The 24,851-nt window shown below is 38.1% G+C and overlaps 1 protein-coding gene across 1 annotated transcript in view; it reads right to left on the bottom strand.

Moving 5' to 3' along the window:
* Positions 1-22,406, bottom strand: part of WNT10A (Wnt family member 10A) — a 99,500-nt gene extending 77,094 nt beyond the window's left edge. The window contains exon 1 of the mRNA XM_053698150.1: positions 21,946-22,406. Coding sequence (XP_053554125.1) covers positions 21,946-22,007 — 62 coding nt within the window. The 5' untranslated portion in view covers positions 22,008-22,406. The remainder of the gene's footprint in view (positions 1-21,945) is intronic.
* Positions 22,407-24,851: the final 2,445 nt, after the last annotated feature.

The raw sequence follows: 24,851 nt of genomic DNA, 5'->3' as shown, positions 1-24,851 counted from the left end.
GTAAGTTTTATTTTTTAGACCATGTACCATTTTGGTAGCCCTCCTTTGCACAGATTCAAGTTTGTTAATATCCTTCTGAAGATATGGCCTCCAGAACTGCACACAATACTCAAGATGAGGCCTAACTAATGATCTATAAAGTGGCATAAGAACCTTACTATTTCTTACTATTTCTGCTAGCCTTACTCGCTGCATTTCTACATTGTTTACTAAGTTTTAAATCATCTGAAATAATAATTCCCAAGTCCTGTTCCTCATCTGTAACAGTCAGTAAAGTGTCATTGAGTCTGTAATTAACATTTGGATTTTTCTTCCCTAAATGCATTATTTTACACTTTGCTGTGTTAAACTTTAGATCCCAGTCGTTTGTCCAATCCTCCAATTGTTGCATATCACTTCTCATTTTGTTTACCCCCCCTGGAACATCCACTCTGTTACAAATTTTAGTATCATCTGCAAAGAGACATACTTTCCCCTGTAGCCCTTTGCTGATATCGCAGATAAATATGTTAAACAAAACAGGCCCCAGAACTGACCCCTGAGGAACACCACTAGTAACAGCCCCCTCTACTGAATGAACTCCATTTACTAAGACACTTTGTTTTCTGTCCTTAAGCCAGCATTCCACCCAGTTCACAATTTTTGAATCTAGACCAAGGAGATACAGTTTGTGAATTAGTTTATTGTGTGGGACGGTGTCAAATGCTTTGCTGAAATCTAGATATCTGTCTGCATGTCTGTCAAATGAACTGAAGTAACAAGTGTCCAATGGCTGTTAGTGCACGCAGTGTTCTATCAGAAGAGCAAACTTTAGGTTGGGACTTAGTCACTTTGGAATGCGACTACAGTGAGGAGCGCATGTGCGGTATGGATTTGTTATCGGATAGCTGATGGAACGTCACTTCCATTCACTAGTCTGATGAATTTGCTCTTATTACAGAACAGGGGCAGTCTGCAGAGGCTTAGAAACTAGGTAATCACAGAGATAAAAAAATATATTACTATAACAGTGCTGGTTATGCAAAACTGGGGAATGGGTAATAAAGGGATTATCTATCTTTTTAAACAATAAAAATTCTGGAGCAGACTGTCCATTTAATTTTGTCTTTTTTTTTCTTTGAAAAATGGCTCTAGCGGTAGAGGATTTATAGATAATGTGTAGTTTGGATCTTCTTGTTTGAGATTACACCTGGTGTGTAACACAATACACCTGTTGATTTTAGTGTATAAAATGTAACAATTATGTGTGGCTTTGTATGTGGTGTCAGGTGGATTACTGTGGGATTGGCAGTTGTAAATGGCATCTGTTATTGATCTCATTCCCATTGTCCTTTTATGTACTGCATTTTCCATTCAGGGCTAGATTTATATTTTTGTATTTTATATATAGCACAGTCAGGTTCCCCTCATCAACCAGTCAGTGTCCAGGGATCATCACTTACTACAGTTAGGCTGTAAGTTTACCCAGTGCCACCTCTAGTTGGCTGAGGTGGTAATGTAAAATAATAATAATTAATTACTGAAAGCATAAGATTATTGCAATATGCATTCAGTATTTATTTTTACTGCCTTTTGTTAATACAAATATCTACTTTTCCGTGAACTAGAGTCTCCCTCCCCTCGCCTTGTGTTTTGAGTAATTTGCTTGTGGATTATACATTTTGCATTAACAGTCATGAAAGGGAAAGAATTGTTTGCAATTAGGGAGAGAAAACAGAAATAGGAGAGGTAAGGAAGACAGCTAGTTGGGAGGGGGCAGTGACGAAGATTAAATAACTTTTTATTTGCAGTGGGCATACTAGGTAGTTTATGTGCAAATATCATTGTGTATAAATAAATAAATATAACTATTACATGTAGTTTAGAAAGGAATATATACTGTATATATATATATATATATATATATATATATATATATATATATACCTGTTTAATAAATTATTATTAATTAACTAAACCAAAACAGTGCTAAACTACCTTAAAGGAAGAGGGCAGTGCTACCCCAATCTCCTTCTTTATTGCACATGTGCAAACAACAATTCATGTTAAAAACACGTATATGTTTATTAGTTTGTGATTGGTCAGCAATTGTCCTTTTTTTTTGTGGGGCCAGGGAACAAGTGAAAATAAAACACACAAAACAAAACAAAGCTGCATTATTCATTACTATTCATCTCAAATATTAAAATATATGATCACGTAGCTTACACTTTATGTTTAATGTCCATTTAAATAGACATGATACTTAAAAAAATATTTCATGATTCAGAGAGAATTCAGACATAATTTAAAGTGAGTTTTGAGTTTGCTTCTATTATCTTATTTGCGTCATTCTCTTGGTATCCCTTGTTGGAAAGCATGCATAGTTAAGCTCAGGAGCAGCAATGCATTACTGAGAGATAGCTGCGATTGGTAGCAGCACATAAATGCCTTTGTGTTCAGCTAACTCCCATTAGTGCATTGCTATTACTTTAACAAAGGATACAAAGAGAATTAATCAAATGTGATAATATAAGTAAATTTTAAAGTTGTTTAAAATCTGTTTTAATAATGAAAAATTATTCATATATTTATTATCTTCCCACTCTTACCATATGATCTCTGCCCTTTTTTATCTTTCATCTCAGTTTCATCATCTCATTTCTTCTTCTTCCTATATTTTACCCCCCCCCCCCCTTATTTTTCTGGGTATGCCCTATGTATGATGAGCAATACAATGTTGTTGTGTTTTCATTGTAAACTTTATGTTTTACTAATGTAACATCTAACACATCACTGGTAAGCATTGCCCAAGTGTAGAATGTATAGATGGATCATTTATGCATGGAAGGCAATGGCTACAAATCTAAAGGTACATCGCTTAGAGAAACTTGTGCTGAACTAGCTTATGGTGATTTTAGTATCATGTAAATACCTTGTATGTTATTAATGTTGTGCTGATTTATTGTCTTCGGTATACACAGCCTTAGGTGTCGTTAAATACATTTTTGTCTGAAAAGTGTAAATTTGTTTTATTTTGTTGTGAGGAAATTTCAATAGAAGATTCCTCTCTCCTCTTATCTCCCTTCTCTCTTTCCCCTCTGCCATAGCATCTTTCTCTTCCCTTTAATAAACCCTTGTTTTACCTCCTCCCCCTCTCTTTCTTTACTATAGAATTTACCTCCTAAAATAATTCTACAACTTTTCATTCTGTTCTTTTTCTTCCCTCATCATTCCCCTGTTACTTATCCCTGCTGTGCCTTTCACGTGCCTCCTTCCTTCTATGTTCTCTCTCCTCATCCTTTAGCTTCTGTTTAATTGGTTCCTGTGTGTTTCTTTTATCCTACTCACCCTCTACCTTTACAGTATCCTTTCTAGCTCTTCAATCCTTCATGTCTACTCCCCCCACATCTCTCTTCTTTTTCCATCTTTTGTCAAATCATATTTCCTCCCATTACCAGCTATCACTTCTCTTCTGTTTATAGCCCTCTCTATTTCCACCTGTTTACTGACCTTTGCATCCTTTTCACCTCCTCTGCTTCAATATCACATTTTGCCATTTCCCACTGTAAATGTGTGGTACAAACTATAGACTATAGAGTAAATAATGACTTTATGGCTGTAGAGAAGATGGGGCAGATCCTACATTATTATAAGCCTTGATCTCACCTTACAGGGATATGTGGGGAGATCCTTCATCCAAGAACTGTATTTAGCTTTATTTTATCCATAGACAACAGATCAAAGGGAAAACATATCCCTGTAGATGAAACAAGAACACAGCCAAAAATAGCCAGTGATCCCTCTACGTCCTGTGTTTCCTGATCAAAGCCCAGACTCTGATACATTTCCTGTCCACAATTTATTTATGACATCTTTTATTTACGTTTAGTTTCCCCCTTCTTCTCAGGATGGGGCACAAGTTCAAATTTCCAAAGTCAATTACTATTGTGAACAGTGGCACGTGGAGGAGATGAAGTGTGGATGATGAAAGGGGGGCAGTGCTTGTGGTTCAGAGACTTGCCTTTGAAGTGGGCAATGTGATCATATACAACACTTTCTCAGTGTGACCTTGGATAAACCAGTTGACATCTCTTGTTATTATTAAGAAAACATGGCTAGATAAACTGTGAATCTGGGCTAAACTGCAATGCTTCATCTTACATATGTAAAAAAAGTTCAGAAAAAATACTCTAAAGACTTAATAGTTTGTGATAATACATAAATTAAGATGTAAGTAAAATAACCAAAATAGTTTTTCTGAACAAAAAAAATGTACATAGGCTTTGCCAAGGAGAACCTATAAAAAATATATTTGTATATAGAACAAACTTCTGCTAAAATAAAAATGCACACTAAGGGCCAGATTACGAGTGTAGCGCAAAATATTGCTTATGCGAGTGTGATATTTGCGCTCCACTCAGTAATATCAGCGCATACAACTGTGCTCTGGTAGTACAAGTTAGGGGCAATGCGAACACGACCTTGCGTTCATATTGCACAGAAGAATTGCGCTCATGAGAGTGCGCTTTCATAACCTCCAGTGAGACATAGCATGAGAACCTAGCGCAGCGAAGGTGGTAAGTCACGCAGCGATGGGCAGCAAATTTAAATATATATGTATATACTGATATACATATATATTTATGTGTTTATATGTGTATATACACATATTAACACATAAATATATATGTATATAAGCATATACATATATATTTATAGAGAACACACAGTACCCCTTAGACCACTGCTTTGTGCAGTTATTTTATTAAAAAATAAGATACTACTATTTTTATTTTTTAATAAAGAAAACTACACTTAAATTTGGGGGCAATTGGGGGATATTTAGAAAATAGAGATCTGAGATCTGTTTAATTTTCGGAGCTCTAATTGCTACTGCGAGCTTGCGGTAGCAATAACCAGCAACTTGTAATGGCTGGGTATTACGCGCCCATAAATGAGTGAATTTGCTCATTTATGGGCCCGCAATAAATTAGAGATCCACTTGTAACCTAGCCCTATATTGCTAGCATTGCCTAAAAAAAGAATAATCCACTTCTACGCTAAACTCTGCCTGTCTAAATATTATATATAATATACCTTAGAATACGGTAGTATGTATTAGACATGTGCATTCGTTTTGTTACAAATGCAAATTTGTAACAAAAAAATAGATATTTGTTTCGTATTTGAACGCATGCACCAACTAAATTTAAAGAAATGAAGAAATACTGAAAAAGTTGTCCATATTTATTAGTTTTCTTTAAATTGCCTTAAAGGGTTAAACTATTTACCTCTAGCGTTCTGGAGAGCCATGCTAATCCTGACACTTCTTCTGCAGCCCGGGCCGCGCTAATATGAGGCTTATTGTGGTGGATCCTAGAGCCTGCATTAAAGGAGAAGGTCTTTTGCCTGTCTGGAAGCAAGGTGTGAGATCACACTCGTTTGTTCTTGGTGACTGACATGCCATGCTCTCGCGTAATTGGTTTGCACAGGAGCAGGGGGCAGCATTGCAGAAGAAAGCTCTTGTGCAATGTTACTGCGGTGCAACTTCACAAGTGCTGATTGCAGGCAGACAGGTTCACTACTTGCGAACCTGTCCACCTGATTGATGAAAAATGTTGTGTACATGGTATATATTATATTATCCGAATCAGAATGCTATCACTTAAAGGGACAGTCAACCCCAAAATTGTTATTGTTTAAAAAGATAGATAATGCCTTTACTACCCATTCTCCAGCTTTGCACAACCAACATTGTAAGATACTTTTTAACATTTAAACCTCTAAATTTCTGCCTGTTTTTAAGCCACTACAGACAGCCTCTTATCGCATGCTTTTTTATTTGTTTTTCACAACACGAGACTGCTAATTCATGTGTACCACATAGATAACATTGTGCTCACGCACGTGGAGTTGTACATGACACAGCACTAATTGGCTAAAATGCAGATAATAAATAAATAGCCATATGATCAAGGGGCTATCAAAAGAGGCTTAGATAAAAAGTAATCACAGAGGTTAAAAGTATAGTAATATAACCATGTTGGCTGTGCAAAACTGGGAAATGGGTATTTCAATGCTTTTCATCAAATGTGAATGCTTCGCAGTGTAGCAATTTGTGTGTGGTTTAGAGTGAATTAAAGGGACCCAAACACATGCACAAATGCAAAGGCACATATGCACACAAATTAAAACACTTTTTATACAGACAAGAATGTCTCTTAACATAGAGCTTGTATTTTTCTATCAGAGTGACCTTTCTACATGGTTCACCAGGATTTATTTCTCCTGTATATAACATATTCACCCAAACATCATATTTGTCTAATTCATTAGTGCATTTTATTTTAACACTATTGTCCATTACATAGGGAGTAAAAGGGTATGTCCCTGGACCACAAACAAATGTAAATTCTGTTAACAAAATAACAATTTTAAATATTTTTAAAACATTTATTTAGTATCCAGGTCTTTTCAGAGTAGTGTTTATTAATTGTATTTATATTATGCATTTATAAAGAATACTTTAATGTCTCTTTAAATGATGCTTGATATCATTACAAACCCATCACAGACATCCCAAGTCTCCCTGATTGTAATAGCGGCTCCCTGATGCCAGCAAATGCAGTGCAATCTCCCTGAAACTCCAAGTACTATGATCCAATGTGGCAAAAATCCGGAAAAGTGTTTCTTTAAGGAATGCCTTTAGTTGCTGGGACGTTATTGAACCCTCAAAGCATGAATCAGTAACCAAAACCCCCCACTGATTCTAATAAACTAAAACACAAATACTACCTTATTTACTGCACGTAATTAAACTTTGTATTCTAAAATATTTGAGCATTCAACAAGCGTACGATCACTGGGAAATAGGTTTGTTGTATGTGGTTGTGCAATAAAGCTACTTTTTTTAATGTGATTTTAGTGGGAAGCTACTTTAATGATAATTCTATCTTATTTAGGATTTCAAGGTGTCCAATATATAACTGGGGGGAGGGGGGGTGGCGCAGTAGCGGGAGAAGCCACCTCCCTGAAATGAGTTTTTGCAGGTTGGGATGTCTGCCATCACATACAATGTCCAGCATGTTACAAATTGAGCAGAGTATCTCTCCCCTGAGTATAGGGTGTAATTAATGAAAATAGACTGCAGTTATCAAAAATATTTTTTTCTTCTGTTAAGTGTGATCAGTCCACGGGTCATCATTACTTCTGGGATATTAACTGCTCCCCTACAGGAAGTGCAAGAGGATTCACCCAGCAGAGCTGCATATAGCTCCTCCCTTCTACGTCACTCCCAGTCATTCTCTTGCACCCAGCAACTAGATAGGTCGTGTGAGAGGACTATGGTGATTATACTTAGTTTTATATCTTCAATCAAAAGTTTGTTATTTTAAAATAGCACCGGAGTGTGTTATTACCTCTCTGGCAGAGTTTGAGGAAGAATCTACCAGAGTTTTGCTATGATTTTAGCCGGAGTAGTTAAGATCATATTGCTGTTCTCGGCCATCTGAGGAGTGAGGTAAACTTCAGATCAGGGGACAGCGGGCAGATGAATCTGCATAGAGGTATGTAGCAGTTTTTATTTTCTGACAATGGAATTGATGAGAAAATCCTGCCATACCGATATAATGTCATGTATGTATACTTTACACTTCAGTATTCTGGGAGAATGGTACTTCACTAGAATTACACTGTAAGAAAGACATAAAGCTGTTTAATAACTAGAGATTATGTTTAACGTTTTTGCTGGAATGTAAAATCGTTTTCATTTGCTGAGGTACTGAGTGAATAAATGTTTGGGCACCATTTTTCCACTTGGCAGTTGCTTAAATCTGTTTTTTCTGTCAGTTTCTGTTCTCCCTCACTGCTGTGTGTGTGGGGGAGGGGCGCTTTTACTATGCATCAAATATTTCAGTCAGCAACTCATTGTATTCCCTGCATGATCTGGTTCATCTCTACAGAGCTCAGGGGTCTTCAAAACTTATTTTGAGGGAGGTAATTTCTCTCAGCAGAGCTGTGAGAATTATAGTTTGACTGAAATAAAAACTTTTATTCTGTAATTTGTTTCCTGCTTTCAGAAATTGTTATCTTTGCTAATGGGATTAAACCTTTGCTAAAGTTGTGTTGTTTACAAGGATTGAGGCTATAACTGTTTCAATTTATTAATTTTTAACTGTCATAGATCTTCTGTGCTTCTTAAAGGCACAGTACGTTTTAATATTATTCTATTTGAATTGTATTTCCAAGTTGCAAGTTTATTTGCTAGTGTGTTAAACATGTCTGATTCAGAAGATGATACCTGTGTCATTTGTTGCAATGCCAAAGTGGAGCCCAATAGAAATTTATGTACTAACTGTATTGATGCTACTTTAAATAAAAATCAATCTGTACAAATTGAACAAATTTCACCAAACAACGAGGGGAGAGTTATGCCGACTAACTCGCCTCACGTGTCAGTACCTACATCTCCCGCTCAGAGGGAGGTGCGTGATATTGTAGCGCCGAGTACAGCTGGGCGGCCATTACAAATCACATTACAGGATATGGCTACTGTTATGACTGAAGTTTTGGCTAAATTACCAGAACTAAAAGGTAAGCGTGATCACTCTGGGGTGAGAACAGAGTGCGCTGATAATATTAGGGCCATGTCAGACACTGCGTCACAGGTGGCAGAACATGAGGACGGAGAACTTCATTCTGTGGGTGACGGTTCTGATCCAAACAGACTGGATTCAGATATTTCAAATTTTAAATTTAAACTGGAAAACCTCTGTGTATTACTAGGGGAGGTGTTAGCGGCTCTGAATGATTGTAACACAGTTGCAATACCAGAGAAAATGTGTAGGTTGGATAAATATTTTGCGGTACCGACGAGTACTGAGGTTTTTCCTATACCTAAGAGACTTACTGAAATTGTTACTAAGGAGTGGGATAGACCCGGTGTGCCGTTCTCACCCCCTCCGATATTTAGAAAAATGTTTCCAATAGACGCCACCACAAGGGACTTATGGCAAACGGTCCCTAAGGTGGAGGGAGCAGTTTCTACTTTAGCTAAGCGTACCACTATCCCGGTGGAGGATAGCTGTGCTTTTTCAGATCCAATGGATAAAAAGTTAGAGGGTTACCTTAAGAAAATGTTTGTTCAACAAGGTTTTATATTGCAACCCCTTGCATGCATTGCGCCGATCACGGCTGCAGCGGCATTCTGGATTGAGTCTCTGGAAGAGAACATTGGTTCAGCTACTCTGGACGACATTACGGACAGGCTTAGAGTCCTTAAACTAGCTAATTCATTCATTTCGGAGGCCGTAGTACATCTTACTAAACTTACGGCGAAGAATTCAGGATTCGCCATTCAGGCACGCAGGGCGCTGTGGCTAAAATCCTGGTCAGCTGATGTTACTTCTAAGTCTAAATTGCTTAATATACCTTTCAAAGGGCAGACCTTATTCGGGCCCGGGTTGAAAGAGATTATCGCTGACATTACAGGAGGTAAAGGCCATGCCCTGCCTCAGGACAAAGCCAAAGCCAAGACTAGACAGTCTAGTTTTCGTTCCTTTCGTAATTTCAAAGCAGGAGCAGCATCAACTTCCTCTGCACCAAAACAGGAAGGAGCTGTTGCTCACTACAGACAAGGCTGGAAACCTAACCAGTCCTGGAACAAGGGCAAGCAGACTAGGAAACCTGCTGCTGCCCCCAAAACAGCATGAATTGAGGGCCCCCGATCCGGGATCGGATCTAGTGGGGGGCAGACTTTCTCTCTTCGCCCAGGCTTGGGCAAGAGATGTTCAGGATCCCTGGGCGCTAGAGATAATATCTCAGGGATACCTTCTGGACTTCAAATACTCTCCTCCAAGAGAGAGATTTCATCTGTCAAGATTGTCAACAATCCAGACAAAGAAAGAGGCTTTTCTACGCTGCGTACAAGAGCTCTTGTTAATGGGAGTAATCCATCCAGTTCCACGATCGGAACAGGGACAGGGGTTTTACTCAAATCTGTTTGTGGTTCCCAAAAAAGAGGGAACTTTCAGACCAATCCTGGACTTAAAGATCCTAAACAAATTCCTAAGAGTTCCATCGTTCAAGATGGAGACTATTCGGACAATTTTACCTATGATCCAAGAGGGTCAGTACATGACCACTGTAGATTTAAAAGATGCTTACCTGCACATACCGATTCACAAAGATCATTACCGGTACCTAAGGTTTGCCTTCCTAGACAGGCATTACCAGTTTGTGGCTCTTCCATTCGGATTGGCTACAGCGCCAAGAATCTTCACAAAGGTTCTGGGTGCTCTTCTGGCGGTACTAAGACCGCGGGGAATCTCGGTAGCTCCATACCTAGACGACATTCTGATACAAGCTTCAAGCTTTCAAACTGCCAAATCTCATACAGAGTTAGTGCTGGCATTTCTAAGGTCACATGGATGGAAGGTGAACGAAAAGAAAAGTTCACTCGTTCCACTCACAAGAGTTCCCTTCCTGGGGACTCTTATAGATTCTGTAGAAATGAAGATTTACCTGACAGAGGACAGGCTATCAAGACTTCAAAGTGCTTGCCGCACTCTTCATTCCATTCAACACCCGTCAGTGGCTCAATGTATGGAGGTAATCGGCTTAATGGTAGCGGCAATGGACATAGTACCCTTTGCACGCTTACACCTCAGACCACTGCAACTGTGCATGTTAGGTCAGTGGAATGGGGATTACTCAGACTTATCCCCTTCTCTGAATCTGGATCAAGAGACCAGAAATTCTCTTCTATGGTGGCTTTCTCGGCCACACCTGTCCAGGGGGATGCCATTCAGCAGACCAGACTGGACAATTGTAACAACAGACGCCAGCCTTCTAGGTTGGGGTGCCGTCTGGAATTCCCTGAAGGCTCAGGGACTATGGAGTCAGGAGGAGAGTCTCCTGCCAATAAACATTCTGGAATTGAGAGCAGTTCTCAATGCCCTCCTGGCTTGGCCCCAGTTGACAACTCGGGGGTTCATCAGGTTTCAGTCGGACAACATCACGACTGTAGCTTACATCAACCATCAGGGAGGGACAAGAAGCTCCCTAGCTATGATGGAAGTATCAAAGATAATTCGCTGGGCAGAGTCTCACTCTTGCCACCTGTCAGCAATCCACATCCCGGGAGTGGAGAACTGGGAGGCGGATTTCTTAAGTCGTCAGACTTTTCATCCGGGGGAGTGGGAACTTCATCCGGAGGTCTTTGCCCAAATACTTCGACGTTGGGGCAAACCAGAGATAGATCTCATGGCGTCTCGACAGAACGCCAAGCTTCCTCGTTACGGGTCCAGATCCAGGGATCCAGGAGCAGTCCTGATAGATGCTCTGACAGCACCTTGGGACTTCAGGATGGCTTACGTGTTTCCACCCTTCCCGTTGCTTCCTCGATTGATAGCCAGAATCAAACAAGAGAGAGCATCAGTGATTCTAATAGCACCTGCGTGGCCACGCAGGACTTGGTATGCAGACCTGGTGGACATGTCATCCTGTCCGCCTTGGTCTCTACCTCTGAAACAGGACCTTCTGATACAGGGTCCCTTCAAACATCAAAATCTAACTTCTCTGAAGCTGACTGCTTGGAAATTGAACGCTTAATTTTATCAAGACGTGGGTTTTCTGAGTCAGTTATTAGTACCTTAATACAGACTAGGAAACCTGTTACCAGAAAGATTTACCATAAGATATGGCGTAAATACCTACATTGGTGTGAATCCAAAGGTTACTCTTGGAGTAAGGTTAGGATTCCTAGGATATTGTCTTTTCTACAAGAAGGTTTAGAAAAGGGTTTATCTGCTAGTTCATTAAAGGGACAGATCTCAGCTCTGTCCATTCTGTTACACAAACGTCTGTCAGAAGTTCCTGACGTCCAGGCTTTTTGTCAGGCTTTGGCCAGGATTAAGCCTGTGTTTAAAACTGTTGCTCCACCATGGAGTTTAAACCTTGTTCTTAATGTTTTACAGGGCGTTTCGTTTGAACCCCTTCATTCCATTGATATAAAGTTGTTATCTTGGAAAGTTCTATTTTTAATGGCTATTTCCTCGGCTCGAAGAGTCTCTGAATTATCAGCCTTACATTGTGATTCTCCTTATTTGATTTTTCATTCGGATAAGGTAGTCCTGCGTACTAAACCTGGGTTCTTACCTAAGGTAGTTACTAACAGGAATATCAATCAAGAGATTGTTGTTCCTTCTTTATGCCCAAATCCTTCTTCAAAGAAGGAACGTCTACTGCACAACCTGGATGTAGTCCGGGCTCTAAAATTTTACTTGCAGGCAACTAAGGAATTCCGACAAACGTCTTCTCTGTTTGTCATTTACTCTGGGCAGAGGAGAGGTCAAAAAGCTTCCGCTACCTCTCTTTCTTTTTGGCTTCGTAGCATAATTCGTTTAGCTTATGAGACTGATGGACAGCAGCCCCCTGAAAGAATTACAGCTCATTCTACTAGAGCTGTGGCTTCCACTTGGGCCTTCAAGAATGAGGCCTCTGTTGAACAGATTTGCAAGGCTGCAACTTGGTCTTCGCTTCATACTTTTTCCAAATTTTACAAATTTGACACCTTTGCTTCATCGGAGGCTATTTTTGGGAGAAAGGTTCTTCAGGCAGTGGTTCCTTCTGTATAAAGAGTCTGCCTATCCCTCCCGTCATCCGTGTACTTTTGCTTTGGTATTGGTATCCCAGAAGTAATGATGACCCGTGGACTGATCACACTTAACAGAAGAAAACATAATTTATGCTTACCTGATAAATTCCTTTCTTCTGTAGTGTGATCAGTCCACGGCCCGCCCTGTTTTTAAGGCAGGTAAATATTTTTTAATTTATACTCCAGTCACCACTTCACCCTTGGCTTTTCCTTTCTCGTTGGTCCTTGGTCGAATGACTGGGAGTGACGTAGAGGGGAGGAGCTATATGCAGCTCTGCTGGGTGAATCCTCTTGCACTTCCTGTAGGGGAGCAGTTAATATCCCAGAAGTAATGATGACCCGTGGACTGATCACACTACAGAAGAAAGGAATTTATCAGGTAAGCATAAATTATGTTTTTTTTATCAATCTATTATTTTCTGGTATTTTTGTGCTACAACAAGGTTTAAATTTACTTTTTATACATAAAAGTCTGGTGCCATGATTTTTCCATAAAGTGTAATTGCAAAAAGATGGAATTTGTCTAAAGTGACAATATACTAATATTTGTCACCCCCTACTGTGCTCCCAATGAATATACTAGCTACATAGGGGCCTATTTATTAATGTGCAAGCGGACATGATCCGATATTGCGAATCATGTCCGCCGCACATCGATAAATGCCGACAGCATACGCTCTCTGCATTTATCATTGCACCAGCAGTTCTTGTGGCCAATTGGCCTCTAGCAGGGGGTGTCAAACAACCCAATCGTATTGGATTGGGTTGAATTCCGGCAATGTCTGTCCACCGCCTCAGAGCAGGCAGGCAGGTTATGGAGCAGCAGTCTTTAGACCGCTGCTTCATAACTTGTGTTTCATAACTTGTGTTTCTGGGGAACACATTGATAAATAGGCTCCATAGTATTGTTTTTAGCAACTGGGTATTGGTCTTTGTATATTGTGTAAGATCGATTCGTTAAAGAGGTCTGATCTTCCTGCAGGCTCAGCCCATGTGAACGGTCTTGTTTTTAAGAAATATGGGTGGTGGTTTTAATGAGCAAATTCAGCTATTTCAAATACAAAAATACATGTAAATTTAGCAAGTTGTCAAACATTTAATGCTCTGCAACTGGTATAACAAGTGACTGGAAACACAATTTGGGGAAATAAATTTTATTGCACAATGTCCCTTTAACTTTTGTGTGATGTCTTATTATGACTCACATAAGTAAAGCAATCTCCCCCAGGGTTACTACATCAGAATAATATCAGGAATGAGCAGAGCTGTCATGTTATACTATGAGACCATGTGACCCTCTGTTTTATAAAGTGTCTTCTACAGATCACACTAGAAGTAATCTCACACTGTTAGAGTCAAATCCTACTTTGTCATCACCTGTAAAATACCTACTAGTGGTATAATAACAGTCTGGGATTTATTACTTTTAAATACTAATAAAAAAATGTAATATATACATATAGAAAATATTATGCCAGGCCATGTATTAAAATATTCTTTGAAATGCACGCACCTTCAAAGTAACTTCTAAGCTTAAGATGTAGAAGTTTTAGAAAAAGATAAAATACCTATGTATAACCTTTTACTAATACATCTTCTGTGGTTGAATGCAAGGTGTAAAGTGTTTAAAGGGATAAGAAACCCCAAACAATTATTTTATGATTCAGACATAGGCGTCTATTTATTATTGTGCGGACGGACATGATACAATGTAGCGTATCATGTCCACTGCACATCGATAAATGCCGCTGTCGGCATTTATCATTTCACCAGTAGTTCTTGTTAACTGCTGGTGCAATGCCGCCCCCTGCAGATTTGCGGCCAATCAGCCGCTAGCAGGAGGTGTGACAGGTTATGGAGCAGCCATCTTTAAACCGCTGCTTCATAACTTCTGTTTTCGCCGAGCCTCAGGGCAAGCTTGATAAATTAACCCCATAGCATATCATTTAAAAAAAAGTTTCCATATATTCTGTGTTGTAGAGATACCTAGGTATGCACCTGGAGCACTACATGACAGGAAATAGTGCTGCCCTCTAGTGTCTAGTGCATAGTTTAGAAGTGAACGGGAAAGTTGTTTACAATTTTGCGCTCTATCTGAATCAAGTAAGTAAATGACCTGACAATTTTGCTATTAAAGGGATACGAAACCCACAAATGTTCTTGTGATTCAGACATACAATGTTAGTTTTCAATTTACCTCTACTTTAAAATTTGCTTTGTTCACATGGTATTATTTGTTGAAGAGATACCTAGGTGTCTGGAGCACTACATAGCAGGAAATAGCGCTGCCATTTAGTGCTCTTGCAAACGAATAATACTGCAGCAATATAGTGCTCCCGATATGTGCACGCTCCTGAGATTACCTCCCTTCTTTTCAACAAAAATACCAAGAGAATGAAGAAAAATTGATAATAGAAGGAAATTAGAAAGTTGTTTAAAATCACATTCGCTATCTGAATCATGAAAGAAAGATTTTCATATCCCTTTAAACTGAATATTGTGATAGGCTTCTCTGTATATTAGTACACACTGAAATATCTGACAACGTTACAGGACTACATAAGGGGACACATTTGAAAGTGAATTTCTAAAGGCGTTTTATTCATATAAACTGAAGCCTAATAAACTTTTGATCTATTTTGTTGCAACATACAGGTCCCCTTTCGATTTATTAAATTGTTTGCGCATGATTTATGGTAATCTGTAAAATTACTTAAAGGGACACTGAACCCAAATGTTTTCTTTCATGATTCAGATAGAGCATGACATTTTAATCAACTTTCTAATTTACTCCTATTATCAATTTTTTTTCGTTCTCTTGCTATCTTTATTTTAAAAGCAGGTATGCAAATCTTAGCAGCCAGCCCATTTTAGGTTCAGCACCATGGATAGCGCTTGCTTATTGGAGGCTAACATTTACCCACCAATAAGCAAGCATAACTTAGGTTCCCAACCAAAAATGGGCCGGCTCCTATGCATCACATTCCTGCTTTTTAAATAAAGATTGCAATAGAACAAAGAAAAATTGATAATAGGAGTACATTTGAAAATAGCTTAAAATTGCATGCTCTATCTGAATCATGGAGAAAAAAAATATATATGTGGGTTTAGTGTCCCTTTAAACAAAATCAAATCATTTTAAAAATTCAATTTCACGTATTTTAAAAGATATGTCATTATGCAAATTTAGAGTACTGATGTACAAGGCATTGAACAAATATATAAGGAACTTTATATTAATATGTTTAATTGTTTTGACTGTTGAAAAATTAAACCTCTCACAGAGACGTTTAAAAATCTACTTTTTTATTTTTTTATTTGCTACTTATTAAAAGAACTACTGAACAGATTTTCTTGAAGGCTTGTTAGTGATGTCCAAACTGCCCAAATCCATTCAAATTTATGGATATTTGCATTTGAAAAGTTACATTTAAAACTTACCTCCTGACTGAAGGAATATTCTAGCTGTAAGTCCTCAACAGAATCTTTTTCAAGTATGCAACAACAAAAAAATGCTTCTGTTTAAAGTTACTCCTAGAGGGATAACCTATAACACGATTATGACCCTCAGCAGATAAAATACTGTGTGCACGTGCATTTGTCGGCTGCAGATATTCAGTGAGTCACTGGTGATGTCACAGGACACTGACAACATTTGAGGTAAACTAAGTGCACGCAACCTAGATATTCAAATGTATTGTTAATCAGAATAGACAAGGTGTCCTGAGGAGTAGCTAATGATGCTTTTTAAGTGACATATAGAGCTGTCACAATTTTGAATATTGATTCTACATACTTATAATAGTACAGCTAACTTGTTTTTCTTTCAGTCAAATTCAGCAACCTTTAAAAGTACAGTTAACACCTTGAGATTTTTAAATAAAATGTTTAGTTATAATGAAATAACTTTGCAATATATTTCCATTATTTATTTTGCCCCATTTACTTGTCATTTAGCTCTGGAAATCGGGCAATTTCTACTACTTAGAGCAGAGCTTTCCAAACTTTTCATGTTGGTGACACACTTTTTAGACCTACATCATTTCGCGACACTGTAATTAATTCAGTTGTACTAGCAAAAAGGAGGTTAAACTAACTTGTTTTAAAATATACGGACACATACAAAAATTATATAATAATAATATGTATTTACAAGTAACAGTATGTATGTGCAAGAATTAAAAAAAGTTTAATAACACTATTACTATTTTAATGGGATTTATGAGGTTGATGGGATGAACACAATTTCTGAATATTTGGTGGAATATTAGCTAAAGACACTCGCATTTCATCATCAAGCATTTTTAAACTTCCACTTCCTATCCATATATCAAGAGCAGGCGCAGCAATGCTCTACTGGGAGCTAGCGGCAAAAAACCCCTCTGACTTCAGCTCAGCATTTAAGCTGCCGCCCTCAGAGCTCTATGAGCCCTACTGACTACTGCCCGTGCTGCAAACACACTGCTGTCCCACTCACTGACTACACATGCAGTCACAAGCCAATTAAGGAGACTACACGTGCAGTCAGGAGCCAATGTGCCGCCAAAGCCGCCAATGGGAATAGTTTCAGTTCCCACTGAGCTGCGCCCATTGGTTAAGATGATCTGTGACCCACTAGGTATCAATCATGTGTTAACCATGTGATATGCGTAGCAGGCAGGCGGAAAGTCAGAAACCAAAAAAAATAAATAAAAAAAAAAATAAATTTAAAAAAAATTGTGCTGAAGCAGGGACACACCTACACACTGCTGCCGACACACTAGTGTGTCCCGACACACAGTTTGGAAAGCACTGACTTAGAGCATTAAAAGCACTTTGCTGACTTTTCAAGGCTAACCCTACTACATGCTTTTCACTAACTGGTTTTAACTGATCACAGCTGTAAACATAATACTTTATACAAACTTTATCATCATGGCTAGCCTTGTTGTCTGCAGACTAAAGCCCTGATTGGCTCCTCTAAATAAGACATGATGGCTGGAGTTTGGCTATTGAAAAATTATTGCAGTTAAAAGGATGTTAATTTGTTTTAAAAAACATTTAGACTTATTATTCTCTAGCCACACAACTTAAAAATCTTCTAATTATAAGGTATTTAATGTCCCTTTTATTTTATACTGCTGCACAGCAAGTACTTAGAAAGCATTTAGTGTCACCTTTTCTATGTTGTTAAAAGTTGTCCTATTACAGTGGATAAAAAATGTATGTTATATACTGAGGACTCAGGGAATGATTTTTAAGGAGTTAGATGTAGAAATATCTTCAATGTTAGGAGCCATGGGCTGTATGTGACAGTAAAAAATGTTGACACTGACTTGAAATGCATCTGATCCAAATGTTGCAAGTTGAGGGGTATAAGTTTAGGGAAACACCCAATGGCTGCTAGATAGGGCTACAGTGCGTTGTAAAGCAAAGCATTATATATTGCTCTACATCAGCGAAGGGGTTTACAAGTATTTGCCATACTAACATGTATATTTGGGTTAAGGGCAGCTTTTTGAAAGACACTGTTCTAATGCTCACGCTAATTCTTGTGCCATTTTGACTGTAAAGTTTTTTTAACACTCTCCCTTATTATGGCAAAAGGTTAATACCAAATCAGGAATGTCATACATCTGTGTAGAATTGCTCTGGTACAATAATAATAATAATAATAAAACTCTTAAAAAGTGTCAGGTATATTGGTGGAGCAGCTGGTTCTGTATTTGGGGAAAGTGGGAAAGAGATGAGTGAGGTGTTGTTATCAATACAGAGGCTATCTCGGGCTATGATGCTGTTGATGGCTGCTGCTTCTGTCTGAGGGACAGGTCATTTCAGGGGATTGTATGGTGGTTCAGGAGGGGTTAGATCATTATTTAGGTAATGAGATGCTTGGATATCACTTTAAAGTCCACTCAATGTTAAAGGACCAGTAAATACAGTAGATTTGCACAATCAACAAATGCACAATAACTAGACAATGCAACAATGCAATAGCACTTAGTCTGAACTTCAAATGAGTAGTAGATTTTTTTTCTGACAAATGTCAGTTCTGTCTATTCCCACTCCTCCTGTATCATGTGACAGCCATCAGCCAATCACAAATGCATATATGTATATTATGTGAATTCTTGCACATGCTCAGTAGGAGCTGGCGACTCAAATAGTGTAAATATAAAAAGACTGCACACATTTTGTTAATGGAAATAAATTGGAAAAGTTGTTTAAAATTGCATCATGAAAGTTTAATTTTGACTTGAGTGTCCCTTTTAAAGGGAAAGTAAACACCTTGAGTAAAACAAGAAAAAAAAAATGTCTTTCATCATTCAAATAGAACATACGATTTTTAAACATTTTCCAATTTACTTTTAACTTGTTTGCCTTGTCATGGTATCCTTTGTTGAAAAGCAAACCTAGGTAGGCTCAGGAGTTGATAGCTAGCTGGTGGCTGCATATTTATGCCTCTTGTGATTGGCTAGCTCCAAGTAGTGCATTGCTGCTCCTTCAAGAAAAAATGAAGCAAAATGTATAATAGAAGTAAAATGGAAAGTTGTTTACAAATGTATATTGTCTCTGAATCATGAAAATGTTTGGGTTTCATGTCCCTTTAAACAATTTTGCAATATATTTGTGTCATTTATTTTGCCCCCTTTTTATGTAATTTAGCTCTGAAAAGTATGGATTTTCTAATTCTCTAAACTTGAAATACACACTGCAGGCTTGTAGCTAACATACTAACATAATAATTGTGGCTAACATTGTTTGTAGAGTCAAGCCCCTATTGGCTCTTCTAAATAAGGCAAGTTCGGTTATTAACTCGGCTGATATTTTATATAAAAAAAAAACAGAAATCTCTTGTAATTAGAAGGTGTTTACTGTCCCTTTAAATATAGACAAAAACTAATCCCCTACAATACCCTACTAGACCAGGGCTAGTGGGAACTTTTAAAGGGACATACAACCCAACATTTTTCTTTCATGATTCAGATAGGGCGTACAATGTTAAACAACTTTTCAATTTACTTCTATTATCAATTTTTCTGTGTTTTGTTTTTAACCTTGGTTGGAAAGCAGGAAGCTAAGCTCAGGAGTGTGCACGTGTCTGCAGTACCATTTGGCAGCAGTTTTTCAACAATGTTATACATTAGCAGTAACACTAGATAGCTGCATTATTTCCTGTCATGTAGTGCTCCAAACATGTGCACGCAACCTATCTAGATATCTCTTCAACAAAGAATAACAAAGAATGAAGCAAAATTGATAATATAATTAAATTGGAGACTTTTTTAAAATAGCATTCTCTATCTGAATCACGAAATAAAATGTTTAAGTGTCATGTCCCTTTAAGGGTGCGCCTGGTGAAACTATAGGCATGTTAATTTTGAGCAATTTTAGTCACAATTTTCACTATATACTTTTCTTTAGCTATAGCCTGTTTTTTTCAGTTTTCAGGTTGAAATTAGATTTATACAACTGAGTTTTCCAAGTACATTAAGCATTACAATAGTTCTATTAGAAATCACATAGATATTACAGGACAGTTTCTGTTCGGTTCTCTACACACTGCTAAGCTAAGATAGGCTCGCGAGTCGCCACATGTCACTGCTGCCTTCTTCTGTATTCTCTCCCTATATTGAATGATGATGTAGTTCCCTAGCTGATTTGTGACCTGTATAGCTCTGTATACTTGGCAGAAGCTATAGTTATATACATACCCAGTGGGTACATGTGTATGCTTGAGATCTGGGACCTCTGCATTATGACAGAAGGAATCTTTAGATAAATACAGATTGTATGACAAAGATGAAGGAACTCATATAATTATGACCTCTCTCTTTGTTGCCAGCTACGTGGTTTACATTATGAGTTGACAGATTTACAGCGCAGTGCAATTGACACGGTACCCTGTGTGACCAGCTCTTCTGCATTACCTGGTTTTGCAATGCGTACAACAAGTACAGTACATATAAATATCTTGGGCTGGGCAGATAAAAATACAAGGAGAGTATTTACATTTATACAAAAATCAATAATTAGATAGGGCATTAGTTTGTTGTGCCCTTGTATTAATGCATATTGCTTCATTTAATTATGTTATTAAATAATGTTTATAATAAAAGTTGTGTAGCCAGGTTAGACATAACTACAGTACACAATATTGATATAATACTAGATCACTTATTAGACTCTAGTATATTGCATGCAGCTCTGCAAAATGTGATTTTAGAAGGGCATTGACAAGTAGAATGTGTTTATGGTACTGTACATGGTATAACATACAAGACATGTGCAAAAATATCACTATAGTTTACTAGTAAGGGTTAAAAGTTGCTTCAATTCCTAACTCATCCAGGACCAGTGGATATTTCATACCTTGTTAATATATCATATAAGAAAACCTTACTACTAACAGTCAACAGTACATTTGTACTGTACAATACTGTACAATAAAGTTATTCTGATGTTTATGTTCCAAGAAATCACTTTGCTATGAGCTGTCAGAATATGTCATTCTTATTTTCTCACGTTTGTGTCCCTTAGGGTTTACAGCTAGGTTTTATGTAGCATTTGCATTGTGTACCACTTTTCCAGATATAAACAAAGAATTATGAAATCATATGGGTCAGCATCTCAAACATCTAATTAAAAAAAAAAATATATTTTTTTTTTAATTCCCCCAAACATTTTTCACATTGTGCTGTTTTTAGTTGGTATTTCAGTTAATTTGTGAATTCTTGTGCATCTTACACAATTAAAACAAATCAATCATTATGTTACATTTTTTTCTAAACTGTAATAATAGCATTTGTGTATTGGGGTGTATTGGTGCTGCACATGCATACTGCGCCAATGTATTCTAAATGTCACTTCTCTAGTTACTGTTAACAAGTATGAAGAATAAACAATTCTCTTATACAAAGTACAGGTTAATTGGGAGCTCCAAATACTAACCAGCCATATGGAGAAAATAGATTGTTAAGCACAAGATACAGGGATCTAATTAAGATGCATTTGTACTGTTGGTCCTTAGTTTAATTATGTGAGGTGATATAACAAATATTGTGGGAAACTAAAGAGGAAATTAACTATTACCTACTTGACTGTCAGAAATGCCTGTGACACTTTGCTTTGCTCTCCTTATAGTATAACATAATTTGCTTTATTTGAAAACCCACTCCAAATAGATTTAATTTAACAAAGTGAAGCAGATCATATAATATATGTATAACTATTATGTACTTTCACCCTATACTAGTAGTAGTGCCCACTTGCAATGTTAGGAGTGAGAGTAATAAGGAGCTATAGGACTATACTATATTGAATGTTACCTTTGGATGGATAGCAGGAGCCCAGCCAGGGTGATGGCGCAGGTTAGGTGCCACATTGCCATGTTTCACTTGAGGTCAGTCTGGGTTTCTCCCTGTACCCTTTATCCTTCTCTCCCCTGCTGCCTGATTTCATTGATGTATGACTCTATATAAGTGTGTCTCATCTTTATGTGGTACAGATGGGGGAACCTCTTCAGGTGAGAAGCCAAAACCACAATTCCTGTGTGTCTATTTTCTGTAGGTCCCAGGGATAGTGACAGAAGCATATAGAAAAGGTGACTAAGTCCTGGGCAGCATTCACTGTATTCCTCTGGGCTGTGCAGCAGTTTAGCCTCTGCTCACATCTTTCCCTGTGGTTCTTGTCATCATTTCCTTCAGTGTGCCTAATGCAGCAGGACCCTGAAAACTTGTTGTCAATAACTTGGCAAAGAGACTTCACTACTGGATATGCTGTCACAACCCTGTCCTCTCCTGCTCTGAGACTGCATGTTCCTCCCTCCTTCACTTCCCCAGTTACTCTCCTCCTCTTTAAATTACCCTCTCTGCACTGTCACACACACCCAGCCTCCACTTCTCTGACATCACCTGTACAAAACCAAAGCCAGTAGCCTTATGTGCAGGGTTAGCACGCGTGTATTCTTGGGAGTTACTAGTCGGAAATGTTTGCACACAGCTTGGTGCATGTGGAGTAGCTGGATGTACTGATAATTGAAGGTCAGCAGTATATGTCTGCTTGCTGTGTGTAACTGTTACATGCAATACTTATTATCCAACTCTGTCATTAAGTGTAATGGGAAGTCTGTGACAAGCATGGGCAGCTGTAATGTGATAAACAATACCAGGAGCTGATTATCTCCTAATTGACAGCATCCATTAAATATAATGGTATAAGATCATATGTAACACTTTCATTAGTTTGTTAAACATACAGGTATCCTAAATATGCTTTCCGACTGTTACATACTGTATAATTGTATTCCAGGCCAATCATGTATTCCACTTACCACAGCCAGTGATTGGTAACTATATGTGACTGCCTGATTGGCTCAACAGCCATGTTCTAATCAGGAGCTGCAATACAAGCAGGAATTTAACTATTAAAAATGGGTTAAACACATGGGTAAACAAATAACTAAGTTTAGTAATGTAAAAATGATGTTGTAACAAATTCAAGCATGCCATTTTTCCATCAGTGTCCCTTTTAAGGGAATAGTGTTTTAGATTCACACACATTGGAGAGTCTGGATGTGGTTGCTGTACTTGCACCTTACCTTTTCTTTGTATTTACTAAGAAAGAGACTGAACTTCAAATCTGCTGAATTATTGCTACTAAAACTAGTAGGCACATTCAATCTATTATCTCCTTTTTTCTTCAAGTCTAAAATGGCATCACCTGGCTTTGCCATCGCCCGGGACCAAGGAAGCAGACCGCCGCTGCGCTCCCCCCCCCCGCCATCCCTGGCCTACTACGAACCCCCCCCCCCCCTTCCCGGGCCCTTTTTTTTTCAAGTCCAATATGGTATTATCTAACATTTAATTGCTTTATTTGTAAAGCAAAATGCATGTCCCATACTACACATATCCTGTATGCATTTTGTTTAGCTAATGGTGTAGTGTGTTTTAATACAATTACATGTATTTTAACCCACTACACCTTCAGCTAGGCTGAAGACTCTGTCTAATGTGAATGGTGCCATGGTATGGAATTTACAATAGGTCAGACTAGTATCTATAATAATAAACGTGCAAACACACATCTTATGAAAAATTAACCAGGGCTCAGTGGCCCATATTCACTTAAGCTTGCTGATTCTGCAGCTGTATTATCCACCAGCACTGTAAGATCCCTAGTGAGAATTCGTAAAGCAAAATGTTTCATTAAAAGCACTATAAGCATGTTAGGCAACGTTCTTTACATTATTTGATGTGGAAAGCAAAATGCAATACAACACAGAAAGCACTGAAATGCAAATTGTAAGCACTGTAGATGATGAGAGTCCACAAGGAAACCTTGACATGTGGGATATAATTCCCACCACTAGGAAGAGGCCAAGAACCCACCCAAGAGCTTTAAATCCCTCCCACCTCCCAACCCTACTCAGTTTATCTTGGTTCTCCAAGGTCCTCCTTTTGAGCCTATGCACAGTATAGATATCACATTTTTGTCCTAGAAGGTACTTTTACTTTTAGCTATCTCCTCAGCTAGAAGGGTTTCTAAATTGTCTGCTTTATCTTGTGAATCTCCTTTTCTGGGATTTTATAAAGATAAGGCCCTTCTTCGTACCAAGTATGATTTTCTTCTAAAGGTTGTTTCTTCAGAAAATATCAACCAGGAAATTGTTGTTCCTTCATTATGTCCAGATCCTTCTAACTCTGAAGAATGACTTCTTCATAACCTTGATGTCGTTAGAGCTCCCTTTTCATGTCATCTAACTCTGAAAATTGTGATTTTTTTTAAAATTCAGCTGGAAAGGGTACTCTGCAAACTTCTCAAGACTAATCCTGCTACTTATATTTTCCTAAATGGCTTTAACATAAAAAAATAAAAATAGTAATCTCTATACTACTAGCCTTGTCAGCTGCAGACTCAAGTCCAGATAGGTGGAGTTTGGCTGTCAAAAAACATTTGCAGCAAACAAGATGTTAATTTATTTTAAAAATGTTTAAATTTGTTTGACATAGTATCCAATAGCAAGACAACTTTAAAGACATAGTAAACACCTTGGGGCCTATTTATTAATGTGCGAGCGGACATGATCCGATATTGCGGATCATGTACGCTGCACATCGATAAATGCCGACAGCATACGCTGTCTGCATTTATCATTGCACCAGCAGTTCTTGTGAACTGCTGGTGCAATGCCGCCCCCTGCAGATTTGCGCTAGTAGGGGGCGGCAATCAACCC

The sequence above is a fragment of the Bombina bombina genome, chromosome 1 (assembly GCF_027579735.1).
Source record: "Bombina bombina isolate aBomBom1 chromosome 1, aBomBom1.pri, whole genome shotgun sequence".
NCBI classification, from domain to species: domain Eukaryota; kingdom Metazoa; phylum Chordata; class Amphibia; order Anura; family Bombinatoridae; genus Bombina; species Bombina bombina.
The sequence above is the reverse complement of the archived record's forward strand: the minus strand, read 5'-3'. Positions and strand labels throughout refer to the sequence as shown.